Here is a 27255-nt window from a genome sequence, read left to right as displayed (position 1 = left end):
CAATTGGGTAGTGAAAAAGACTGAGATTAGCGCTGGTTTTACCGCACTCAATGGCCCCATTTTCAGCCATTCAAAGCTTTCCATAAATGCTTTGATTATAAATAGCTTAATATTTTCAGTTCTGGCAGAAGGGGTGACGGTGGTTTTGTTTGCCAAACTTGTCCATGTAATTCACAACTTTCCACGCTGTAGGTCCTTTAAATCTACTTGATTTCTCATTTCTGCATCTGTTAAAGGTCCCGGGAAGTAAAGAATCTCTTTCTCTCCCCTGGCGCCCCCTTTATAGATGGAGAAACTAAGGCAGAGGATACAGTTTGCCCACATTTCCTAGACGAAATTGATGTAAAATGTGGGGTGAGGATTTAGGAGCTCTGGCTTTCAGACCTGTGCTCTGATCATTTGACACTACCTATGTTTTAACAAAACGTTATTTCTTCCCCCGTTATAAAACTTTTTTATAACTGCCCTGATCACTTTCAGGTTGACAAGAAGCACCTTCCCTCTTGCTTTATTCATTTTCAGAGACCAGGAGCCTAACTTCAGATCTCCTCCTGTCTCTGTTAGTGACTGGAAGTATTTTTAGTGGGCTCAAAACATTTGTGATGTGTTCATGTGACAAGGGCAGTTCACTTGTTTGGAGTTGCTGTTGATTTCTAGAATATCCATTCAGGGCTTTTGCCAACATACACAGGGTACTCCTGTTTCATATTACAGTGACACTGCTTTGTCAGGGTAGAATTCAGCCCAGCATGGTTGGAGCCTGTCTCTGCTAACCTCATTCCATAGTACAGCATGTTCAAGCTAAGGAGAGGCATTTGCGTAGACTGCAAATTCCTTCATTTACTTCAGAACCAGTATGGAAACCTCAATGACTTCTTCTGAAACAGTATGTTTTTTTTCTTTTCCCCTCAAATGTGATGATATTGAGTTGTAAATATGGCTAGTTTGCTAGATAGACGTGAATAGGCAATGAATATCTAGGCTCAGCATTTCTGTCAATCACCGCTTACAATTTTGGTATTTGCACTCTAAAATTCTGTATAATAGCTGCTATTTACTACTATGAATGAAACAAAATTAAATAAATATCATGTACTTTCCCTTGTGTGACTAAATAACCACATTTCTTAATTTCTTTGGATTTGTGAGGAGAGAGACTTGGAACTTGTATATTGCCGTATCTGTTGTTGCCCCAACTCTGAGTATTAAAAACTAGAAAACCAATTGTGCTATTGATGGACTACTTGTTTTTAAAAGGTTTGTTTAGTTTCACTGTGTGGGTAGCTCTCGTGATGAGAAGTGGCTCGTGTGCAAAATAAAGCTGTTTTGGTTCCATAACTTATTGGAAATCATTTTTAATTCAAAAGGTCCTTGTCTTTTGGCTCCTTGTTAGGGCTGTTTCGGCTATGATAAGTGACTTTTTTTTCCCTTGATAGCTGAAGTCAGACTTTTCTGCAGCAGTACGCAGCAGAGATGCTGAACTTGCGTCTCAAGCAGCATAGAATGTTCAGAATTTGACAAAAAATGCCAAGCACAGATTTGCCTGCCAGTAAGTCCAGAAGAAGCAAATATACTTGCATTAATATTTAGGATTGGTTTTTTTTTAAATAGCATAAAATCTATTCTTATGTAGGCAGTTTATTCACATAACTCCTTCCTCTTCAAGCCAAGAATCTACCTCTTCTGGCGTCCCTCCACCTGTGTCCTGGTTTTACAAGCAGTCTTTATGGATGACTTTGAAACCAGGTGCTTGAACAATAGAACAGTGATGCTTCTCCGACTCCTGGCAAGTAGTATTGTCTTCTTAAAACTAGATGAAGATTAAGTTACTTTTGCAGTAACTAAAATTGTCTGTTAATGCTACTGGCAGTGAAAAGACTCAATGTTTACTAGTTTGTGGGATCCAAATAAAGATTTTTCCACACAGTGAGTTTAAACTTAATTTATTTTCTGTCTTAACAGTTAATGTTTTCAATGTAAGCTTTGTTAGAAACAGTTGGGTTTTTTATGCTCCTTCTTTTGAGTCAGCATTACTGACGCATCTCCCCTTGTTCAGAGGTTATAAAAGGTCAGCCTGCTGCGGCTGCATCTAGCTTAACATCCAACTACAACTTGTATCAAGAAATGTCAGAGAGGGAGGGGTGGAGGAGTGGCTGCAAATAAATGGAGATCCATAGGAATGAAAATGACATACTGTATTGGCCTCTGTGTTCTTGCTTGCAGAGCACAGAGCTGCTTTGTTGGGACAGAATGTGAAAATAGCCAAAGCATTTAAACTATTTGCTTTTATTTGAGTATGCTTTCTTTTATATTGCTCTGATAAATCACCAGACTAGAAAGCTGAGCCGTTACAACCCCAAAGGTGACTTGCAAAGAAAGAAATTGGGCTTGTGCATATTGGTTTTTATGATTTATAAAGAAGGCCTGAAAATTTAAAAAATAATTGTTTTGGTGTTTTGAATTAGGAATTCAGATGATGTCTAGGCTGGCAGGCTCTGGCTGGAGAACTAGTGTGAGAGACTAATGAAAGCTGAGTTGTTTAGAGCGGGAAGGACCTTTCAATCCATCTGCTAAAATGTTTTTGGTGATACCTATGTAATTTAGTGAGTAATCTTTTGACTAAGGAAGTTTATGTTAAAGGTTCAGCACCTTCATTCCATTCAGCTGAGATCTCTCAGTAAACAGCCTACTGCTACTAATAGTTCTCTCAACATCAAGAAAGATCATCCTTTGCAGTCCTCATATTTCTAAAGTTTAGAAGAAAAAGGGACGGGGGAGCACTTTGCAGGTCACCTTTAAAGGAAGGAAAATCATTTTATTGCTGAAAATAATTCCAGAGTTGGGATCTGTGTGTTAAGAAAATGTTTATCTTTGGTGTTGCAGTTCTGAGATTCTTATACTAGGTCACTAAGAAGTCTCAGCACAGGACAAGGCCATGTTGTTCATTGCTATCTGCCATTACAAAACAGGAATTTACAGCTCCCTTATATTGGTGACACATGCTATTCACTCTGGGGATTAGTCTCAATTTGAAGCCATAGTATTAGTTCTAATCCTGTGGATCTAGTTGATAATCTGCCAAATAGTCAATGTGAACTGTAGTCTGGTTTTGCAGAGAGAGTGTAATATCCAGTGTGACTCACTGTTTGCTAGCTCACATTACCCTATGCTTTTGTACATGGTACCATGAAACACTATGGAGAGATGATCATAAACTAAAATCAGAGGGAAATATTTAAACACCATATTTAAAACGAGAAGTGACTTCATTGTTTGTAGGGTGGCAGGAGGGGAAGTTGTTCCAGGGATGTGGAAGAAGCTTTAGTAAGAGCACCCTTCTTTCCTGTTTTGGAAAATTGTGGGAAGGGAACTTAAAGGAGACCAAAATAGGAGAACCGGTTTGAGGATGCAGGGAGTGTGTTGATCTGGTAGCCAGACATAAAATGCAGCACACCCTCATGAAGAGTGTAAGATCATTTAGAATTGGATTTAGAGCTAGACAGGAAACAATAACAAGTATTTGTACTCTATGGGTATGTCTACACAGCAAAGAAAAACCTGCAGCTGGCCTGTGCCAGCCAAATTGGGCTAGGGCTGAGGGGTTGTTTTGTTGCTGTGTAGACTTCCAGGCTTTGGCTGAGGCCGAGGCTCTGGGATTCTCCTACCCGGCGGGCTCCTAGAGCCCAGGCACTAGCCGAAGCCCGGAGGGCTATGCAGCAATGAAACAGCCCTGCAGCCCGAGCCCCACAATCCCGAGTTGGCTGGCACAGGCCAGCCGTGGATTTTTCTTGTCTGTGTAGACGTACCCTAAAGGTGAGCTGTTGCTGCTGCTTCCCGGAGTGAAAGGAGTATGGCCACAGCACTGAGGATGCTTTCTTGGGGCAGAACTGGGATTTAGGGCTTGCCTTCACATACAACAGTGCAGCCACTCCACTTGTATTTGCACCACCATAGCACTTTATTGAAGACTCTACTGTGCTAACAGGAGAGCTTCTCCCATCGCCCTGGTTAACCCATCTCCCTAAGAAGTGGTAGCTATATAAGACTGTACAATACAAGTCTGTAGTGTAGACCTGGCCTTAGAAAATCATGATGAATGGATGGTAAAGATTTCAGAAGGGGGGTAAGAAGAAGTTCTGGCAATTTTCCAGAGATAAGATATCTGCAAGAAAGCTGTAGGAGAAAAAGGCATTTCATGGTCAAAGATGACTCCAAAGATTTCTGACCTTGAGCATGGAAATGAGAATGACAGTCAGACCAAAGGACTTTTTACCTAAAGGAAGACTTTGTCTCATGAAGCATGCAGTAAGTTGTGGTTATGATACACTCCAAAGCTCACAAGCAGATCATAGAATAGAATAGAATAGAATAGAATAGAATAGAATCAGGGTTGGAAGGGACCCCAGAAGGTCATCTAGTCCAACCCCCTGCTCAAAGCAGGACCAATTCCCAGTTAAATCATCCCAGCCAGGGCTTTGTCAAGCCTGACCTTAAAAACCTCTAAGGAAGGAGATTCTACCACCTCCCTAGGTAACGCATTCCAGTGTTTCACCACCCTCTTAGTGAAAAAGTTTTTCCTAATATCCAATCTAAACCTCCCCCACTGCAACTTGAGACCATTACTCCTCGTTCTGTCATCTGCTACCATTGAGAACAGTCTAGAGCCATCCTCTTTGGACCCCCCTTTCAGGTAGTTGAAAGCAGCTATCAAATCCCCCCTCATTCTTCTCTTCTGCAGGCTAAACAATCCCAGCTCCCTCAGCCTCTCCTCATAACTCATGTGTTCCAGTCCCCTAATCATTTTTGTTGCCCTTCTCTGGACTCCAATTTATCCACATCCTTCTTGAAGTGTGGGGCCCAAAACTGGACACAGTACTCCAGATGAGGCCTCACCAATGTCGAATAGAGGGGAACGATCACGTCCCTCGATCTGCTCACTATGCCCCTACTTATACATCCCAAAATGCCATTGGCCTTCTTGGCAACAAGGGCACACTGCTGACTCATATCCAGCTTCTCGTCCACTGTCACCCTTAGGTCCTTTTCCGCAGAGCTGCTGCCTAGCCATTCGGTCCCTAGTCTGTAGCTGTGCATTGGGTTCTTCTGTCCTAAGTGCAGGACCCTGCACTTATCCTTAGATTCATAGATTCATAGATATTTAGGTCAGAAGGGACCATTATGATCATCTAGTCTGACCTCCTGCACAATGCTGGCCACAGAATTTCACCCACCACTCCTAAAAAAGACCTCACACCTATATCTGTGCTATTGAAGTCCTCAAATTGTAGTTTGAAGACCTCAAGGAGCAGAGAATCCTCCAGCAAGTGACCCGTGCCCCATGCTACAGAGGAAGGCGAACCTTATTGAACCTCATCAGATTTCTTTTGGCCCAATCCTCCAATTTGTCTAGGTCCTTCTGTATCCTATCCCACTCCTCCCAGTTTAGTATCATCCGCAAATTTGCTGAGAGTGCAATCCACACCATCCTCCAGATCATTTATGAAGATATTGAACAAAACCGGCCCCAGGACCGACCCTTGGGGCACTCCACTTGATACCGGCTGCCAACTAGACATGGAGCCATTGATCACTACCCGTTGAGCCCGACAATCTAGCTAGCTTTCTACCCACCTTATAGTGCATGGGGGAACAGAACAGGTAACCAAGGCTGAAACTAGTTTGGAGATATCCCAGAGGAAGATGGTTAAGAGTACAGAGCCAAGAACAGAACTTTCATGCTATTCCATAAGAGAGGGGAAGATTTAAAGCCTAACCCATAAATGAGAGGGAAGCATTTGAAGAGGTGGGATTCAAACCAGTTGGAGACAATGTTCTTGTTCGCTAATCCATAGTATTGAAAACTGTCCTGACATGGAGAGTGAGGAGAGAGAAGTAAAACTTGATGTCTCCTCCTTTATCAGCGTCTTAATTCCACATAGATCATTTTAGAAATCTCTTCTTTGTCACGACTGTGTCTTGCTTGCATTTAACTTCATCTACACTTTGCCCTGTGGACCAACAGTTATGTGGGATGAAGAGGGTGCATATTTTAGGGAAAGACTGGTGGAGGAGGAAAGGGTTAAAGAAAAACAGAAAAGAAACATACATTTTAGATAATCTGAGGGCCAGCCAACTTTACAGCCAGTGAGAATGGGATGGAACCGCCTGTCAGTGAATTGAGTTTTAACAGATTGCTGGTAATAGCTGATCTTATTGTCAACTTCTATCAGAGGCTTTTGTCGATGTCACTAGCTAGGCAGGTGAAACTTCATAAGCTTCTGGGATAAGACCCTCCGTTCAGGGTGCCGTGTCTATGCTTAAACTGCTACAGCGGCACAGCCAGCTGTTCTCCTGTTGGCATAGGTAATGCATCTCCCAGAAAAGGTAGCTTTGTCAACAGAAGAATTCTTCCACCAGCCTAGTGCTATCTACACCAGGGGTTAGGTTGGCATAGTTACATCTCTGGTGGTGGGGGGGTTGATTTTTTTCCCCATGCCTGAGAGATGTATCTATGCCAATGTAAATTCCCAGTGTAGACCAGCCCTGAGTTTAGCAATTATGCCACGTTGGGGATTAATTCAGCAATGAAGTCTTGCAAATTATTCCTAATCTTTTTCTTAAGAAAAATTTGAAGAGAAATTACTGTATGCCGGTCACTGACTTTGAAAGCCTATTCCATAATCCAAACACTGGCCATGTAAAGAAATTCTGATCAATACTTAGCACTGAACACTATCTCTGAAGTTTTACAACAGCAACAAAATTTTCTGATATTCTCTGTGTAATCAGTGTCCTAGTTTATAGTTTAAATTCACATGCTTGGTTTTTGTAATCTGAGGTAATGGAGTCTTTCTAGATGATTCATTCATGGCTAATTTACAGCTCATCGTAGATCCTTTTTAGACTGGAATGAAGTTATTAGCAACTAATGCATGGTCTTAATCAAATGTTAGTTTAATTACAGTGAGCAACTCTGGCAAATGGACTTTGGTTAATGTGAAAATTACTTGCTGACGTAAAGGTTTCATTAGTCTTCCTGCCAGTAATATTTTTGTAGAGATTTGCTCTGCGGGTACCAATGTTATGCTGTATATCTAACAAAGTGATCTGTTGCTTCAGATTTTCACTTACGCAGTGTTTTTAGCCCAGTCCATTGTTGGTAAAACAGCAGTCATGTGAACATTAACTAGTGCAACAGAAAAAAAAATAAACCCTGTACTGATGCTTTGCATGGGAATTCTGGCTCCATAATCTGTGGCAGGGGCATGGAACTCCTTTAGAATCATGAGACTTTCTGGGAGCATCTTTTATTTTTACTTTATTAGAAAATTCTCTAGTTACTTACTTTTAAGCAAATCTGAGCAGTATTCATGAATGTAAACTACACTGCACACAGCCCAGGAGCTTTAATTGATTGTAGGGCGATTTTTGCTTCCTTGTCTTAGAGCAGAGGTTCTCAAACTCTGGTCCGCAGACCACCAATGGTCTGCGAGCTCCATTCAGGTGGTCTGCAGATAGTTCCCTCTAAGGTGCATGCTTGGGTGGCCGCACACGAGAGAATGAAGGGCCACCCACCTTACTAGTGGAGCTGCACAGGCGTGGCTCCACTAATTAGGTGCCTGGACCCTGGAGAAGAGACAGTTATAAGGTGAGGTGGTGGCCTTGGGGGATATAGAGGGTAGGTGGGAGGGGGCAGTGGGCTGAGAAGAGGGGGTGGGGGGAATTTGGGACATGCGGGGCTGTGGCAGCCAGAGAAAGAGGTGACTTTCCCCAGCTCCAGGGCAGCAGTTGCCAGGGGGAGAGAGCCCGCCTTCCCAGCCTCAGCTCTGTGTGGCGGAGGAGAGAGGGCACATCCATCGCATTAGAAAGGTAAGACTACTGATATTAAAATGAGTTGTGTTTTTATTTGTAGAACAAAAAAACTTTTAAGTTGTTTAATATAGCACTTTACTGTAGTTAGCTAACGGTACAAACAACATTTGGAAAGATAATTAAGTGGTCCACCGAGAACCTCACCAATTTTCAAGTGGTCTGCGGAAAAAAAAAAGTTTGAGAACTGTCTTAGAGCATTCACTCTGCTCTGTGCCTCCTGTAGACGATCAGTGAATTCAGAAACTGAAACAGTCTTCGTTTCCCTCTAGTAACTCTAGTAAAATATAATATTATGGCAAGTCTCTATTAGAGGAGCAGAGCACAATCCATATCAATTAGAATTATGTTTAGACTCCACAATGAAGGATATTTCAAAAATATCTAGGGTAGAAATGAAAGATTAAACCTATCTGGAAATACTTCATCCCATCACTGTAGTGTGTTAAGTTGCAACTTTATTGGTAACTGTAAGTCCCTGGCACTATTAGAATATGTAGTCATTTATACGGATGGACTGGGCATCTAGTCTTGACTGTGGCTTCTGTGATATCCATGGTGACATTACAAAGTATGCTTTAAACCCCTGTTTTATGTTGTACAGTGTAAAGAATTACTTGCTTGTGAGGAAGGATGGAAAGAATGTATACAGGATGGCTCTGGTAGGTTAGCAGTCTTTCAGTCCCAATGAAAAGGTCAACTGTAACTTAACTGTTTTAGTTTTTGAAGTTTAAAGACTATGGACTCATTTTCCACTTGCTTATCTAAATAGGAACCCTTAAAAATATACCTGAAATGGAAATTGGGTAACATAGCAATTTGATTGCTCAATTTTGGAATTGGGTGCTAACTATGATAAGTATTGAAGCTAAAATAGAGTACCCATAACGATGAGCATAAAAAAGGTACTATAAATCAGGTTCTCCTGTTTGCCCCATTGCATAATACTAGAGTATCCAGTGAAGTTGAAAGGTGACAGAGGAAAGTCTGTGGAAAAGGAATTTCATTTTTATTGTGTTAAATATCTTGTGGCAATGAATTTCACCGGTTTATATGAAAGGCTTTTTAGTGGGATTAAAAAATTATATCCTTCTGTAGTAAAAATGAGAACATCCACAGTTGCATTTAAATAGGTTCCAAAAGAAATGTAGGCGTTGTCTTCATGGGGAAACTATTGCAAAATAAGCTATGTTGAGAATTTAAAGCACAATAGCTATTCTGTGTTAGCTTTCCTGCAGGTACTCCTTTTTCTGTGCTAAAGCTCTGACTCTGCAGCCCGGTAGTTCAGATTCTGGAGGGAGGGGAGTGAATTGCAGCACGCATTAGTGTGACCCCACCGTAATTCCCCCATGTGGACACCACAGGTGCGAAATAAGATTCCTGTTTCTGTTAAGGTAAGTTCCTTTTTAGTTCATGCCTTCGGTGATCATATGGGTGTTACAGTGCAGCATGCTAATAATGCACACTGCAGTTCACACCCCCATAATCCAAACTACAGGGCTGTGTAGACAAACCCTTTGTGTGCACTTTTTTGGCACTTTAGCCTTAATCTTCTTACAAAATGGATTAAACTAAACTGCAGAAAGGTACATTTAGCCCTGGTCTACACTACGAGTTTAGGTCGAATTTAGCAGCGTTAAATCGATTTAACCCTGCACCCGTCCACACAACGAAGCCATTTTTGTCGACTTAATGGGCTCTTAAAATCGATTTCTGTAATCCTCCCTGACGAGGGGATTAGCGCTGAAATTGACATCGCTGGGTCGAATTTGGGTTAGTGTGGATGCAATTCAACAGTATTGGCCTCTGGGAGCAATCCCATGGTGCTCCATTGTGACCCCTCTGGACAGCACTCTCAACTCGGATGCACTGGCCAGGTACACAGGAAAAGCCCCGCAAACTTTTGAATTTCATTTCCTGTTTGGCCACCATGGTGTGACCACACAGAGCTCATCAGCAGAGATGACCATAGAGTCCCAGAATCGCAAAAGAGCTCCAGCATGGACTGAACGGGAGGTACTGGATCTGATCACTGTATGGGGAGATGAATCCATGCTATCAGAACTCGTTCCAAAAGACGAAATGCCAAAATATTTGAAAAAATCTCCCAGGACATGAAGGACAGAGGGTAGCACAGGGACCCGCAGCAGTGCCTTGTGAAACTTAAGGAGCTCAGGCAAGCCTACCAAAAAACCCAAGAGGCAAACGCCCGCTCGGGGTCAGAGCCCCAGACATGCCGCTTCTATGATGAGCTGCATGCAATTCTAGGGGGTGCCCCTACAACTACCCCACACCTGTATGTGGACTCGTGCAAGGGAGTCTCACGCAACAGGGATGAGGATTTAGGGGATGAGGAAGATGATAACATACACCAGGCAAGCGGAGAAACCGTTCTCCCCGACAGCCAGGAACTGTTTGTCACCCTGGACCCAATACCTTCCCAACCCAGGCTCCCGGACCTTGAAGGCAGAGAAGGCACCTCTGGTGAGTTTACCTTTTGTGAATATAATACACAGTTTAAAAGCAAGCGTGTTTAATGATTAATTTGCCCTGGAGACTTGGGATGCATTCGCAGCCAGTACAGCTACTGGAAGAGCCTGTTAACGTGTCTGGGGATGGAGTGGAAATCCTCCAGGGACATCTCAATGAAGCTGTCCTGGAGCTACTCCCAAAGCCTTTGCAAAAGGTTTATGGGGAGGGCAGCCTTGTTGCGTCCTCCATGGTAGGACACTTTACCATGCCAGGCCAGTAGCACGTAATCTGGAATCATTGCATAAGAAAGCATGGCAGCATGTGATCCCAGTGTTTGCTGGCATTCAAGCAACATCTGTTCTTTATCTCTGTTATCCTCAGGAGAGTGGTGATATTCATGGTCACCTCGTTGAAATAGGGGAATTTTATTAAGGGGACATTCAGAGGTGGCTGTTCCTGCTGGGCTGTTTGCCTGTGGCTGTAAAGAAATCCTCCCCCCACTGCATGGCTAACAGGGGGGATGGGTGAAGCGATCATCCCAGAGAGAATTGGGTGTCTGGGGGTGGGGAGGGGGGGTTAGTTGGGTTTGTGCTGCACATGAACCTGAAAACATCAGCCCCTCCTTTTAAATGGCCAATGTGTCTTTTTCAATTTTACTCTCCCTTTTTTTCCTCCTGCAGCTGCAAATGTTTCAATGCTGCCACCAGCATCTCCATCCTAGAGGCTAGTGCAGATAAGAAGGTGAAAAAAACACACTCGCGATTAAATGTTCTGAGCTCATGCAGTCCTCCCGCACTGAAAAAGCCCAGCAGAATGCATGGAGGCAGACAATGGCAGAGTCCAGGAAAGCACAAAATGAACGTGAGGACAGATGGCTGGAGCAACAGGAAAGGTGATGGCAGCATGATGAGAGAAGGCAGGATGCAATGCTGAGGCTACTGGAGGATCAAACTGATATGCTCCGGCATATGGTTGAGGTGCAGGAAAAGCACAGACCGCCACTGCAGCCCCTGTGTAATCAACCACCCTCCTCCCCAAGTTCCATAGCCTCCTCACCCAGACGCCCAAGAGTGTGGGGGGGAGGGGACGTGCTCTGGGCACCCAACCACTCCACCCCAGAGAACTGCCAAAGCAACAGAAGGCTGGCATTCAATAAGTTTTGAAGTGCAGTGTGGCCTTGTCCTTCCCTCACCTATGCGGTCCCACCAGTCTGTCTTGTTTTCTGGGCCCAGAATTGGCATTCCACAGCATGAGCCTGCCCCATTGCCACCAGGATGGCGCACTCGTCACCGCATTGCCATTGCTTCCTCACCTGCTTTTGCAGGTTCTGGTTCTGCATATACTTCATGATAATGCGTGAGGTGTTTACAATGCTCATAACTGCCGCGGTGATCTGAGCGGGCTCCATGCTTGCCATGGTATGGCGTCTGCAGGAGAGCAGAGTTGCAAGGGAAGTGGTGGTTGGATGACCAGTTTTGCAGACCTACTGCACCGTCTGCTGCCAGGACACAACAGCTGAGGGGGCTGCACGCTTGCTGTGGTATGGCGAGACAAGAGCAGCCGAGCAGAGTTGCAGCGGAAGCAGCCCTGTGAGACCACCGGGAGAGCAGGGTGGCAGCAGAAGTGGTTGTTACGATGGTTTGCAGACCTTCTGCACCGTCTGCTGCCAGGACACAACAGCTGAGAGGGCTGCACGCTTGCCGTGGTATTGTGAGCCGAGCAGAGTTGCAGTGGAAGCGGCCCTGTGAGACCACCAGGAAAGCAGAGTGGCAGCGGAAGCAGTGATTCGATGACGACTGTGAGCAGCCCTACTGCACCATCTGCTGAAATCAGTATGGCGCCCACACAGAAAAAAGGTGCAAAACAATTGTCTGTTGCTTTCACAGAGGGAGGGGCGACTGACAACATGTACGCAAAACCAGCTGCGACAATGTTTTTGCCCCATCAGGCGTTGGGAGCTTAACACAGAATTCTGTTGTGCAGCGGAGATTGCGGGAACTGTGGGATAGCTACCCACAGTGCAATGCTCTGAAAGTCTACGCTAGCCTCGGTACTGTGGACACACTTGGCCGGCTTAATGCGCTTAGTAGGGGGAGAAACAACTGACTGTATAAAATCGCTTTCTAAAAAATTGACTTCTATACATTCGACCTAATTTCATAGTGTAGACATACCCTTAGTGTAGAATAAGTTTTCACACAAGGAGCTATGTTAGGACATAGATATTCAGGCCTGTCTGTAAAGACCTATACGCTAAGAATTTAGGTGTATTCTTATTACTTAGCTAGTTATAGAGGTATAAAAGAATCAAAATCACTGTCTGCCAGTGTAAGGGCCTTCTCTTACTGTGACAGTCTGATGCCCTGTTCTTAGGCTAAGGCCTTTGGCTAAGCAGCAGAGGCGGACATAAGCTGGGAAGCGAACGGTCACATCCTCACATTCCAAACTAGTCACATTGAAATAAGGTGCTATTGCGCTGTTAGGCATTATCAGGACAGGATTGTATTCCTATTACCTTCAGAGAAAGAGAAGAAAATGTAAAAGGAAACTGTTCGATAGCATTCTGTTTGGCAAGAACTCACTTATCAATAGCTGGGATGTGAAATCCTCATTTCTCTGTTGTTCTATCACTGTAGTCCACACTTTTCTGTTTGTATAATCTGTCTGGTTCTGTGATTGTTTTTGTTTGCTGTATAGTTAATTTTGTTGGGTGTAAATTAATTAAGGTGGTGGGATATAATTGGTTAAATAATGATGTTACAATATGTTAGGATTGGTTAGTTAAATTTCAGTAAAATGATTGGTTAAGGTAGCTAAGCAGAACTTAAGTTTTACTATATAGTCTGCAGTCACTCAGGAAGTAAGGGGGGAATGGGGGTGGGGAAATTGGAATCATGTTTTGCTAAGGGGGGAATGGGAACAGGGACACAGGTAAGGCTCTCTGGTGTCAGAGCGGGGAAGGGGGACACTAAGGAAGGAAACTGGAATCATGCTTGCTGGAAGTTCACCCCAATAAACATTGAATTGTTTGCACCTTTGGACGTCAGGTATTGTTGCTCTCTGTTCATGCGAGAAGGACCAGGGAAGTAAGTGGGTGAAGGAATAAGCCCCTAACAAGGTAGTGCAGAATAGCTTATTCTGAGCCTATTTCTTGTGTAAATAAGCCCTTAGAAGGGATCTAAAGCCTGTTCCCTGGCATTAGCTAGTTTCTAATTGAGGGCGCGGGGGTGGAGGGGGGGAGAGGAGGGAGTTCCCCTATGGGCAAGTTAATATGTAATTGTCCACTGTAGGTTTTCTTGCACCTTCTTATGAAGCCTCTGGTACTAGCTACTGTCTGATCCAGGATGGCAATTCCTTTGTTCCTGTTTAGAATTAGAAGGTTGCATACTTCATTGCTTCTGCAGGCCGCTCTCATTGTGCACACCAGGGGTTTTCTGTCTCCCTCCCTGCCCCCATTCTCCTCCATTTCCCCTTCATCTCTTCCTCCCTACCCCCACCCCCCATTATTTCTTTTTTCTGACTCGAAGACAGGCCGTTTAGGGTGTCAACATTTTAAACGCTCTTGGGATGATGGGCAAAGCTGAGCTGGGGGGCGGGGGTGTTATGATGGAGTTATAAGGTGTTAATGGTTTCATTACTAGGTCTTTGATCTGTGTGCAGTCATAGAGGTGGTTGAAGCTGCTGAGTCTGCTAACCAAAGGCTGGGGCTCAGCATGTCTCTCCCTTTTAGTTTTCCTATTTTCAGCAAAATCAATACGATTCTGCCCACTGGTGTCTAGACCATGTCCCTAAAATTGTGGAATTGATTGGATGCACCATTCAAACATCATATTACATACAAAGAAATATCCTCATACAAAGAAATGTCATCAAGTTGAGTGTAGGGCCTCAATTCGCTTGGCCAATTAGCCCACTTAGGTAGTGTATGAAGAGACACATTGGAGGAATTCTGTGAGAGTATAGAGATTACAGTTCATTGATTAGGAATTCCTGGAGTGAACAGTCTCATCTTTTCCAAGCAATGTCTAATCTGAAATGATTAATGGGTCACTGTCTTTGTGAACTGAAGGGATTAATTAACTATTAAGAAAGTAATAGTATAATGTGTGCTGGGGGGCAAAATTTAGATAATTGATGATTGGCCATTAATCCTTATTAACAATAAAATTCAGTTATATATCACTACACACCCACAGATTTCCAAGCACTTTACAAAGGAGGATTTTATTATTTCCATTTTACAGGTGAGTAAACTAAAAAAACAGAGGAGGAAGGTGAAATGATTTCCCAAATTCATAAAGCTAGTTAACTGCAGAGTGGGGAATAAAATCCAAATAATAGCCAAAAGGGATAGAGATTTTTATGTTGCCAAATGACAGTTGTAACAGATAGGTGACATACAAATTTTTCACATTGAGCTGGGATCTAGAAGTGTGATAGTGATTCCATTATGAGCTGCAGAAACCAGTTTGGCTATGGGAAGGGAGCAAATTTGAACATTGACTTTTCACTCCGGTCAGTAAAGGATCATTAGTCTTTCTTAGGAGATATCAGTTCACTCCACAGGAGGTGCTTAGCTAGAAGGAAAGGGAAAGAACCCAGAAAGTTCCATGGCAGTTGGAAAATTGATTGTGGTGGGGGTAGACACCATCACCAGCAATGCACAGCCCAAGACACACCCTGAGTACTGAGAGCGGGTATGAGGCCTCAAGTCTGGAGAAATATAAGGTAATTTTGAGATGCCTCCTTCCAGCTAATGGAATTTAGACCATAAAATTATAGAAAGTGGGTGTATTGTAGGTTCCAGCAGTAACAGACAAACCTGTCTGAAGAGAGAACCACTATCTGCTTAGTATCAACATTAAGATCATAGTAAAATAAAGGACAGCTATGTGGCTTGAAGGCATATAGCACTAGGCTGTGTGTCTAGGAAATCTCAGAATGCTTTTCAGTTGTACCCCTTCAGGTAGCTGGGAATTCAGCCCCTTTCCTGAAGCGCTGCCTTCTCTCCACCTGGCAATTGCTGAACTCTGCAGTTTTTACCTTTTGATAGCAGGCTTGGGAGACAACCAGCAGAGCAGCTCTAAAGTGGTCATTTTGCGGCCTCTTGCTGAAGTTGCAAATCTCTTTCTGAGGAAGGCATGATTTTAGCTCTGTTCATGTTCTCTTTTGACTTTTTCATTGCTGTGGAGGTAGCAAGTTCAGCACTGCCTCTGAAGCAAGGTGAGCTCGTGGATCCCATTACTGCTGAATGGAGATTTGATTATGGTGAAGGAGAATGGGTTTACCTTGCCAAGCCTCTCCAGGAAAAGAATGATGAGAATGGGACCACCCCTAAAAACATTGGCGGTAGTAGGGATTGCAGGTTACTGAATCCTCCTCCCTCTACCACTAAGACAACAAAAGATCAGGGTATTTAGGCCTGTTGGGAATGTTTTGAGCAGGGAAGTTATCAAACAGGCCCATTTCCAGCCCCAAACAGAGCAAGTTCCCACACCTCAGCTGCCTTTTGGATTGGTATTGAACTCTGAAACTAGAACTGAAAGGTCCCTGTGAAAGACTCCTTTGTACTGTAGCCAAATGCTATTCTGCATTATGCCCATATACATTATTTGTAGGAAAATACTGTAATTGTGTGTCTGAAACAGAACTTCAGCAGCACTAGTGACGTATCTTCCACATACTGTGTAGTAATCAGGACCTTCACAACCCTGGCCCTATCTATACTAGAGGAGTTTTTCAGAAATGTCTTGCCTTTGCTAATACTCGTTCAGCTCCACTGGCAGTCTGCAACATCAGAAATCCCTTATTTAAACTGGATGCCAGCATTTTCAAGCACCATGGTATAAACCAGGGTTGGGCAAACTACTGGCCATATCCGGCCCATCAGATGTTTTAATTGAGCTCCCGCTGGGGAGAGGGTTCTGGAGCTTGCCCTGCTCCAGCACTCCAGCCGGGGAATGGGGTCAGGGGCTTGCCCCGCTATGCGCGGCTCCCAGAAGCAGTGGCATGTCCCCCATCTGGCTCCTATGTGTAGGAGCAGCCAGGGCGTCCACAATCCACACACTACCCCCGCCCCAAGCGCCATCCCCACAGCTCCCATTGCCCGGGGACTGCGGACAATGGGAGCTGCAGGGGTGGCGCCAGCAGACAAGGCAGCATGCAGATCCGCCTGGCCAGTGCTGCACCTCCACGTAGGAGCCGGAGTGGGGACATGCTGCTTCTGGGAGCTGCTGGAGGTAAGCAGCGCAGAGAGCCTGCATCCCTGACCACCTCCCATGCCCCAACCCTGATCCCCCTCCTGCACCCCAACTGCCTCATCCCCAGCCCCACACCAGAGCCCTCATTCCCAGTCCCACCCCAGAACCTGCACCCCCAGCTGGAGTCCTCATCCTCTCTCACTCACACTCACTCACACACACACACCCACGCCCAGAGCCCCCTCCCGCACCCTGAACTCATTTCTGGCACCAACCTCAGAGCCCGTATCCCCAGTCAGAACTCTTACCCCCTCCTGCACCCCAGCCCCCAATTTTGTGAGCATTTGTGGGCCGCCATATAATTTCCATACCCAGATGTGGCCCTCGGGCCAAAACGTTTGCTCACCCTTGGCATAAACCCTGCTCAGAATATATCTAAAGCATGATCAGCAGCCAGCTATGGTGGTATTCCCAATTTTGCTAACACTGGTAAAGTTGAACTGTTAGCAATGATCAGGAATATTTGAAAAATTCCCTTGTATAGACAGGGCCTAAAATGATCTTCCTCTTTCCACAAACTTTAGTCTCTTAACTTAGTACAGGGAGCCCTCTAGTGGCTAATTATAACCATAACCACATTTTGTAGCTTGAAAGTGGGAAGTTGGGTGTCCCTTATTTAGACACCTGGGATTGGAATTTGTTAATAAAGTATCCTCCCTCACTCCCTTGATATTCAGGGTGCTGCACAGTGACTCAAGCTAAAATGATTATTAAAAACACTTTAAAATGCAAGAGGGACACCTTGCTAAGATAAGAGAACTGTTTATGGGAGTCTGTACAGGAAGAAGGGACAGGTTCCATACATGAGACTAACCATAATTATATTTTTTTAAAAACTTTGAAGATAAGTGGAGAAAGGGTTTCATATGGGGGTTAATAATGGGGTGAAGAGACTGGGACAGATGACTAGGAGAAGCAAGCGCCTGAAATCCTTAAAAGACAGATGGAGTTGACTATGAATATCCATCTAGATAAAGTTCAAGGAAAAAGTCCCTGATATAGTGAGAACCCTAAATGTCTGATCTTAGATTAGAAGGTAAATATTAAATAACATGCATGTTTAATATAAAGTTCTCCAGACTAAAACTCACCTTACCTGATCACTCTCCTTACAGTTATTTAGATGCATCCGATGAAGTGAGCTGTAGCTCACGAAAGCTTGTGCTCAAATAAATTGGTTAGTCTCTAAGGTGCCACAAGTACTCCTTTTCTCCTTACAGTGTGTATGGTAACACCCATTGTTTCGTGTTGTGTGTAGAAATCTCCTCACTCTATTTTCCACTGAATACATCCGATGAAGTGAGCTGTAGCTCACGAAAGCTTATGCTCAAATTTGTTAGTCTCTAAGGTACCACAAGTACTCCTTTTCTTTTTCCTAGTTACTGAAGGCATTCTTGTAGCTATTGAACTCTCAGTAATCTGTGTTCATTGTAAAGTATGATAGTAACTGTTCATGAGATGTCCTGTCACTTGCACTAGTGCAGTACTGTGGTTCAGTTTGTGTCCTCTGTATTTAAAAAGCATTCATTTCAAAGGACTCCGTTGTGGCATTTTTAATAATTTTAATATACTTTCCCCTTCAGTTGTTTGTAAATAACATCTTAGAAGCTTGAACCTAAAATCTGTTTTTCACCAAAATTGTGTTTCTCATCTTATACATGGGTCTGATGTTGAGTTGCAGTGGCTTTTAAATATTTATTTTGGAAGACAAACAAATAAATTGACTTTGCAAATATGTCTAAAAAGCCAAAAAGATCAGATCCTGGTTCTTCCAGTCTTTTTATAGAATCCCTTTAAAGATCATGTGGTTTGTGAGGTTTTTTAAAATGTGCCAATACTTAAAAAAATAAAATAAATAAAAAGCCCTGGAGGGTTTTCTCCAGAAAAAGTTCTTTACTTTTTAAACTAGAAATATCTCTTGTTTTTTTTTGGATTCTGTGACTAACTGAAGAATCAGTGGGGTTATGACATCAGAGATACTGTGCAAATAAAAGCTAGTAATTTTTATTCAGATAGTTCAAAACTTTTAAATTGGACTCTGTTTAGCTCAAGTTCCACACAGGAGAAAAGATTCAGCATCTCCATCTCTTCATTAGTTGTGGGCTGGGTAGGCTCATAATACACATTCACAGCCTTTGAATCCTCCAGCAGAACCACAGGAGATCAGACATGATATTCTTGATACTTCTAATGTTAAAACTGAGCAGGTGAAAAAACCTTTTATGCCTTCTTTATAGATCATAAAGAAATAAAAAGGGGACAAACCTGTTTATTCCTTGGCAACTCCTTTGTCATTCACAGTATCATGTACAATCTGGCAGCTACATCAGGGCTTGTTAAAGTTTAAATCAAAAGACCTTTCGAGAGGAAAGCTTTGTTTGTTCTTATCTGTTCCCTGCAAAGTTAGATGGCAGATGGCGAGTGACTAATCTGTGATTGGTTTTAATAGGCACAGCAACCATTAGGTGCCTTTTTGGTTAATTTGTGTGCAACTTTTCTTTTTATAGTTTAAGGTCTTCAGAATGGTTATGTTTGTACATAGCAGAGTGGGGCCTCGGGCCTGATTTAGGCCTTTAATCATTATTGTAATACAAGCAATTATAATATATGTTGAGTTGATTGTTGCCGCTGCTTATAACACTTTCCGCTCCATGTAGCCTACAGGCCACTTCTGCCTCTTAGAAAAGAAAGGAAAGCAATTGTCCTGTTTGTCCTGTGAATAACCCCAATTTTGAAAAATCAAGCCCATATAGTTTTGATTGTTTTATATAAACCAATGCAAAATTCTGTGTGGATGCTCCTTATATAGGTTTAGCTTGCATCGGTAAATTACCATGTGCAAGCTAAACTGCTGTAAGTGTGTCCATACATGGTTTGTAGAAGTTTAGCTAAATCTGTTTTCAAACCAATATTTAATATATTACATATTGCAGAAACAGATTTACAGATTGCAAATACTGTATGTTTTAAAACAAAACTCCATTTTCTCCTTCATTTACGGGCCAAGACCTAATCTCATGGTTCTTTGTCTGCCCTGAGACAATGTAAGATATCAATATTGCTGAGGGAGATCAGAAATAAAGCTCACTGGACTGCTTAAAGTGCTAGTAAAGTTGTCAGCAGTTGAGGTAGGGGACACAGAACCCTGACTTCCTATCCTGTCCTCTTCCTGGCTTTTCAGTTCATTCTGAGGGGCTTTAGTAATTCCTATACGTTTTACATGCAAATATAGAAGTATTTCCAAGTGCATTAGACATAATGTTATAAGGATCATGTCACATAATCTACTTCAGCGAGAAATAATAGCAGCATGTCCCTTTAAAAAACAAGCAAAAATAACTTTGCATCATTTTATGTTACAGTTATCCCTTTTATTGGTCCAGTGAATAAGTTCCAAAGCATAAAGCTATGGAATGCGTATCCTTCCCTGCCTCCCCCCATCCTTTTCTAGACAGTGACAATTTATTTTAAACAAATAATGAGAGAAACTCCTGAAGCATGAAGAGAGGACATTTTTGGACCCCAAACTTCTGTGCATTAAAATATTAGCTCCAACAAATGAGATCCAATTATCTACCTGGTCACTCTTCTTCCTAGTATCAGAGCAGATATTTATATCTCCTGCATGCAAATGGTACCAAAGTCTTTGTCTCAGTCTGTGAATTAACTAACCTGTTAACATCTACAGCACTCTTATTGTGTGTGTGTGTGTGTGTGTGTATCTGTTTGTTGCTGTAGAAATGTGTTAATAGATCAAAAAAAATCAGCAGATGTTTCAGTATGTTACTCATGCAAAATGTTTTGTGGAAGTAGCTAATTTCAGTTTTCCATTGCAGTGCACAAGCAGTGTCCACTTAGAAGATTTAAATCCAGTATTTTATAGGTCATGTATTTATAACAGGCTGGCTAACTGCCCCCTTTGCTCTTACACACAGGCTGCATGTACTCTGGGGAAAACTCAGGAGTGTTGGTGGAGCCAATGGTGCAGCACCGCTAGTAGTAGCAATTGTGACAGCGGTAATGTAGAAAGAAAGACACAAGTGTTTTCACCACCACGTCACCTACCAATGCCTAAAAGGAATCTGTGTTAAAAATGACTGAGCCGTGTCTATCCTGCAGCTTCCATCATTGCTAACAGAAATGGAAAGTTAAAGGGCCCAACTGTCCATTAGACAAGGCCATAGATTTGAACTGCTGTTCCCAGTCTCCAACAGGAATGTGGGGGGTGGGATGCAAGTGCATGAGTTTTCTATATTGGGTTCCAGGACTGTGGCTCTCACTCATTGCTAACATAGTGCAGATTTTGAGGGATACTGCACTATTATAGATGCCATCCTTTGGATAAGAAAAACTAAGTGTCCCTTCTCTTCATCATGGGTGGTTGTCATGCTAAAACCTGATTTTTGAAGCTCAGATTATCTTTGAGTGCACTCTAATGTATAACTTGTATAAAATATAGTAAAGTCTTGTCTTTACTGGGATTAAGTGCCTGGGAGTGGGGGAATCCTTGTTTTAATTTGAAGGCAGTTGAGCCTTTTGAATTTTGAACTTATCAGTACAGTGATGCATTCTTGAGGACTAAAAAACAGTTTTCCTTTTGCACCCCTGAAAGTAAGTTGATTTGTGTCAAGAGTCTGACAAACCCAGTTGAAGTCTGACAGGGTTCACTGAACTGGAACTGAGGTTTCTTTTAAGGCTTTGCACTCCGTATGCAGTAGCAGAGCTGGCCATCCTTTGTTGTATTCAGAGAAAAAGCAAATTCGATAGAACTGAAAATAATTTGATAGGAAAATTCATTTGAAAAACAAGAAACAAAGCTTGCAGTGATTGTGCTATCTTTACACTGCAAATGGATCAGACGAATGCTTATATTGCACAGTTCATGTATACACAAGTAGCTACTGAGTAGTCATTGTTTAATTTGGGTATAATTTATTAAGTATGGACATTGGCAATATGCTCAATACTAAAAAGATATACATTTAGACAGTCCCTGCTTGTGAGCATCACAAAAGATCCAGGACCAAGATTTTCAAAAATACAAGCCTAACACATAAGTCCATATTTAGGCTCCTACAGAAGTGACCTGTTTTTAAAAAAAGTTGAGTGTCTAGCAGGTTCCATTGACTTTTCAACCTGAGATTTTAGGGGAGGATCTTTATCTATAAAGAACAAGGGTTACATTTTTTTTTTATGTCACTGGGAAACAAGTGTAATGAATTTACACTTCCAGGGCATACTGTCGTATTTAATATTATACATCTAAAACTTTTTCTGTTACAAAGACCACTTTAAATTGTAAAAACAAGATAAATTTAAAAAATCTAATTTACTTTTCACTTTATGGGTGGTTTTTTTGCACTCTTTCAGTTTGGACAAACTAGTTTCTGGTGAATTTCACATTCAGGTTCTCATGCAGTAGCAGAAACCACAATGTTTGATTTACAGTGAGAGAGACATGTTTGTCTGAAAAAAAACTTTCAACTGGAATTAAGATATTTTTGGTTTGTTTGTTCCTTAGAAGCCTCTTTGGGTTTAATTCTTTTAAAACCTTATTTTACATTGCCTACATTTTGGTTCAAATTAGACCTCCAATGTCACTTCCAACTATAGGGAATATCTCTTTTAAAAATTAGAGGGAAGACAGTAGTATTAATGCAGCCAAATTATTTCCTTTCACCTTCCAGAATATTAACTCCTCGTATTACTTCTCTGTGTGAAGGGTGGAATGAGATTTTCTTCAGTCTCAAATGACATCCTCTCAACTTTTGTTCAGCATGACCCACCTTGAGTCTGAACAGATCTAATGTTCAGAATCACTCTGACCTCTTGCTTCATTAATTCATTAACATACGCTATGACAAAGTGGGAATTTTCTGTAATATTTTTATGAATCCTCTGTGCCTCAGTTTCCCTCTGTACTTTGCATTGCTACTCAGTGGTGCAAAAGGGTTAAACCTGCTCTTGGAGCAGAGCAGAAGACAGGAGGTGTGTGTCTCATCCAGCCAACTGGAGTGGAATGGATGAGTTATTTAAAGAACTGGTCAAAACTGACAAATATCAACAGGGGCTCCAGAGAAACGATGAAAAGCCCAAGGATCAAACAATCAACACCTAACAGGTGGAACCTGTGAATTCAGCTGGAGAACAAAGGGGAAAGGTGGCAGATGGCTGACACAAGGGCAACCCTCTGAAGAGACATAGGACCATCACCTTGAACTGACAAGGAGTTGGAGGGAGAGGACCCAGAAGTAGTGTGTGTATTAGCATGTATGGGGTCGGAATGGACTCTCCCTAAAGGTTATGCTAAACTAAGGACTTTGCAAGACTATCCTTACAGTTGGCTAATAAATCCTACTGTTTTAAAAAGGCTGCAGGCAAATATTTGCTATGGGGTATTGGTCCCTGAAGGGGATAAAAGTCTGACCAGGAGTCTATCTTAGTTTGCCAGAGCTCCCTGCGTGAAACCAGAGTGGTGGAGCCTAGAATCTCAGACTCGGAGGTATTAAGGCCATGGGGCCTACCCTTAAGGAAGATTGGGATCCGTTGGGGGTCTCCCACACAGAAGGAGTTCCTCCAAGGGACATAGTACAGATCCTGTGGATCCATGACTCACAACCCTTCTCTCTGTCTCGATCTTAACTCACTGATGTCACTTCGACCCTCAGCAGCTGTGAATGTTCATTCCCTGGAACTTTCTGTGCATAAGAGGCAGTCGCGCATGTTTCCCTAAAGACCATGCTTCCTTTGGAGAGTGACTTTGCTTCATCCATCTGTATCTGTTCTTTCATCTTGTGCAGTTACATAACACATTTTTGAGGGGTTGCATGTTCTGAAAGCTGTAGCATCCATATTTTGTGTGTATACAAAAATCTTAGGACGTAAATACTAATGTGTAGGGTAAGTCCCTCTATTTGAAGTAATACTGTTTGGGACTTTTGGAAACAGCTGCATAAGAACAGTTTGATTCCACAGTTAGACATCTGAATCGGCAAGCACTGTTCATGTTACACTGCCGCTTTTCAGAACAATCACAGCTAGAGACTTTTCCTTTGCACACTTAACTTGATTCCCAGCTACCTCTTTATTAAAATTCCTTTTACAAGTACGCTTAGAGGTTCTTATGCAAATTTCCTTTGATATGATAGACACAAACTATAATACAGGAATCCTCTTCCTCTATACTTGAAAATTTTTGGCTGTCGCTTATGGCTTACAGCAGTGGTTCCCAAACTTTTTACCAATTGCGTTTTGTCCCTTTTTTTTTTGGTGATCCACCATTACATATGTACACCTCTACCGCAGTACTAAGGTCCTAATCCTGACCCAGTGTGGAGGCAGCTGGACCCACCCTGCATGGTGCTGCAACTCTGGACCAGGTCACGGTGCCTGGATCAGAGAGCCAGGCCCAGCTTCGCAGGACTAGACATGCCACTGTGGGATGAGCATGGGGCAGCCTCACTCTCCAAAACAGACATGCACACTTGTGCTCTCTCTTTCCCCTCACCCTCTCCAGCCAGGGGCCAGCCTAAACCAGGGCCCAGGGATGGGTTAATCTGGCTCAGGATATGGCCACCCATCTAGAACCGTTGACCCACTGTTCAGGAAACACTGGTTTATAGCCGTGCTTACAGATTGGTCTTCTGTGACACCTCAGCCTCCACTTGTGCACATACAGTTTTGCATGTGTTCACTTTCTCTGCATTGGCGTCTCATATGCAGTAACAATTTCCTAACTGTGTGTCTTTTATACACTTTTATGTGTTGAACAAAAAATTGGGTTTGATATGGCTTTATCCAGGCATATTCTGTTGCCTGAACATGAAAGCCTTAGTCCATAGAAGCACAAATAAAATTGCATGTGTGTGAGAGAAGACCTACGCTGAAATCAGTTCCTGAATGTGTTAGGACTTTGTGGTGTATATCAAAGTAAATTCTAATATTCATAATTTGATTCACCCAAGCATACACACTTTTTTCCCCGCCTATGGCTTAGTCCATACCACCCTCTTGGCTTTACCAGTCTATCCTCCTTCCACAAGAGAACTGGATGAAAGTGTCTTGATTCCTCAGGGATTGCAGCTCTTCTGGCACCAGGCAATGGCAGAATGGGACTGGATACCTCAATACAGGTTCATTCACTGAACAGCTTGGCACAAACACTAGGTCAGCCTTCTAGTAATCCATTCTGAATTATTGAGAAATGGAAAGGGTCTGAATATAAAACTTTAGTCTAAGGTAGCTAGTAAAATAACTAGCTTAACCAACTGATGACTAGCTTTCAATACTGGAGAAGAGGAACTCTATTTATTATGATATAGATCAGTAATTTGCAATTTACTATGGTTGGAATTCACCCAGCCTGTAGTGCTCCCTTAACCAGATTCCCTTTCTCTTGTACCACTAGATAGGTTTGAACTAAGTGGAGCAAACCAATTTCTCTTGCACATACTGGAGGAGCTGTGGTGGTTTCTAAAAAGAATGCTGCTTTGGCATTGGGCCATGAGTTGGGTTTTTTCTTTTTTTTGATGCATTCTTTTTTCCGTTTGTCTCCCACTGCTTGTAGATTGTACGTAGAGTCCCTATGTCTTTTCATGCAGTTGTTTCAAATTCAAGTAGTGGAAGGCCTAATTAGGAAATCTTGATCAAACAAGCATTAAAAACAGCAGTATAATAAGTTGAAATTTAATTAGGACAAAGACTGTTTAATAAATTAGTAAATTCTGAATATAACTTTCTCTACAGAAATTTGCCTTAACTATATCAGGATTCAACTTCTGGAGTGCTGTCTAGCAGACCAGTACATGAGAGAAAAATGCACCTGGAATACTGACAAGTCACACGCTACATCTATACAGAGGTTGCATTTGTGTTTAGCAATGAACCAGTTAATTCTTCACTCTGAATAATTTATCATATGACTGCAGCCACACCATCTCTGTTATAATCCCATAAAATCTCACAGGCCAAGCAGGGTCAGTTCAGTACTTGAATAAGAGAACTGTAGCATGCACTTTAGTACAGAAGTTGGTGGTGTTGAGTATAATTCATTGTAGATTCACTTAATTGTAGCATGGGTAACGGTAGTAGTGAAGACAAAGCAAACCGGGCTTCAGTGTGGGCTAGTTGCCCCCAGCACAAGCCCACCGGAGATTCTGGGTAAATACTCAGGTTGCTGGCCTGTGCTGGAGTCCATGCCACCACATCTTCACTATTCTTATGTGCACTCGCTAGATTAAAGCTAGCATCCATATGTCTACCCATGCTACAGTTACACCATAATTTGAAGTGTAGGCATACCCTAAAAGTTGGACTTCCATTACTCCTGAATCACTGCCTCTGGGTGGTTTTAGCTGGTATGATGCCACTGGCTGGAGGTGCTGGTTTTCAAATGAGATGTAAACCTGAGCTTCTTACCACTTGTTTACTGAAGACTTAGTGGCACTTGTAGCAAGAATTAGATATGTTTTATCAATGTGTGTGTTAGCTTGGTTCCATCACTGATAATTATTCTCCCTCCCTAAATTCTTCTGCTGCTTCAGTGTTTTTTCCCTTAATGGTTGTCTTAAATAAAGTTGGAATAGTAACAGAAACTGATGCATTGTGTGCTGTTAAACTGTTACTGCACTTTTGATGGCTGGTGATCCTGTTTCTAGTTTTTATGTCACTAAGGCCATGTCTACACTTCTACTTTGTTGGTACAACTTCTGTCACACGGGGTGTGAAAAAACACACCCCTGACTGACTTAGGTTACACCAACAAAAGCGTAAGTGTGTTGACAGGAGAGCTTTTCCCGCCGACATAGCTACCGCCTCTTGTGGCGGTGGTTTTATTATGTCAATGGGAAAGCTCTCTCCTGTCAGCATAAAGCAGCTACATGAGCAATCTTACAGCAGCACAGCTGCATCGGTACAATTGTCACTGTAAGGCAGGGGTGGCCAACCTGAGCCTGAGAAGCAGCCAGAATTTACCAATGTACATTGTCAAAGAGCCATAGTAATACGTCAGCAGCCCCACATCAGTTCCCCCCGGCTCCCAGCGCCTCCCATCCATGGGCAGCTCTGCGGTTCAGCGCTTCCCCCTCCCTTCCTCCCTCCCCGCACCTCCAAATCATCCAAATGATTCAAACATCCAAATGTTTCGTGGCATGCAGCAGGCTCTGGGGAGGACATGGCAGGCTCAGGGGAGGAGTAGGGGCAGGGCCTGTGGCAGAGCCAGAGTTTGAGCAGTGAGCACCCCCCAGCACATTGGAAAGTTGGCGTCTGTAGCTCCATCCCTGGAGTCGGTGCCTATACAAGAGCTGCATATTAACTTCTGAGGAGCTGCAGGTTGGCCACCCCTGCTATAAGGTCTCTAGTGTAGACATGGATGTATCAGAGTATCACCTGTGGTGCTATATACAAATACTTTTAATGTGCAAAATGCTCTGGATACTTGAAAAATCACTCTCTAAATAGATCTTATTTCACATGTTAAGCATCACTTTGGGGAAATTTACAATAAAGCTTTTGAGTTTAACTCAGCTCTGAAGTGTTCCCTCTGCTTCTCCGCCTCTTGCTGTTACTTGATTTTTTTTACATTATTTAATTTTTGGCAACAGCCAACTTCCAGCACATGCAGTACTTTAGCCTCTATCCCCCTTTTCTAAACTAA

The 27255-nt window shown here is 42.8% G+C and overlaps 1 protein-coding gene across 8 annotated transcripts in view; it reads left to right on the top strand.

Annotated features, from left to right (window-relative positions):
* The window catches only part of TMCC1 (transmembrane and coiled-coil domain family 1), a 198709-nt gene that overhangs the window by 131257 nt on the left and 40197 nt on the right, over positions 1–27255 (top strand). The window contains exon 1 of one of the 8 annotated variants that reach the window (XM_084635341.1): positions 768–886. The exons of the other annotated variants lie outside the window; for them this stretch is intronic. Coding sequence (XP_084491467.1) covers positions 857–886 — 30 coding nt within the window. The 5' untranslated portion in view covers positions 768–856. Of the gene's footprint in view, positions 1–767; positions 887–27255 lie in introns of those variants that run through there. 8 annotated transcript variants of the gene reach the window in all.

The sequence above is a fragment of the Lepidochelys olivacea genome (genome assembly GCF_965140295.1).
Source record: "Lepidochelys olivacea isolate rLepOli2 genome assembly, chromosome: 7".
NCBI classification, from domain to species: Eukaryota; Metazoa; Chordata; order Testudines; family Cheloniidae; genus Lepidochelys; species Lepidochelys olivacea.
Note: the sequence above shows the minus strand (reverse complement) of the source record. Positions and strands in the feature narration are given on the sequence as shown.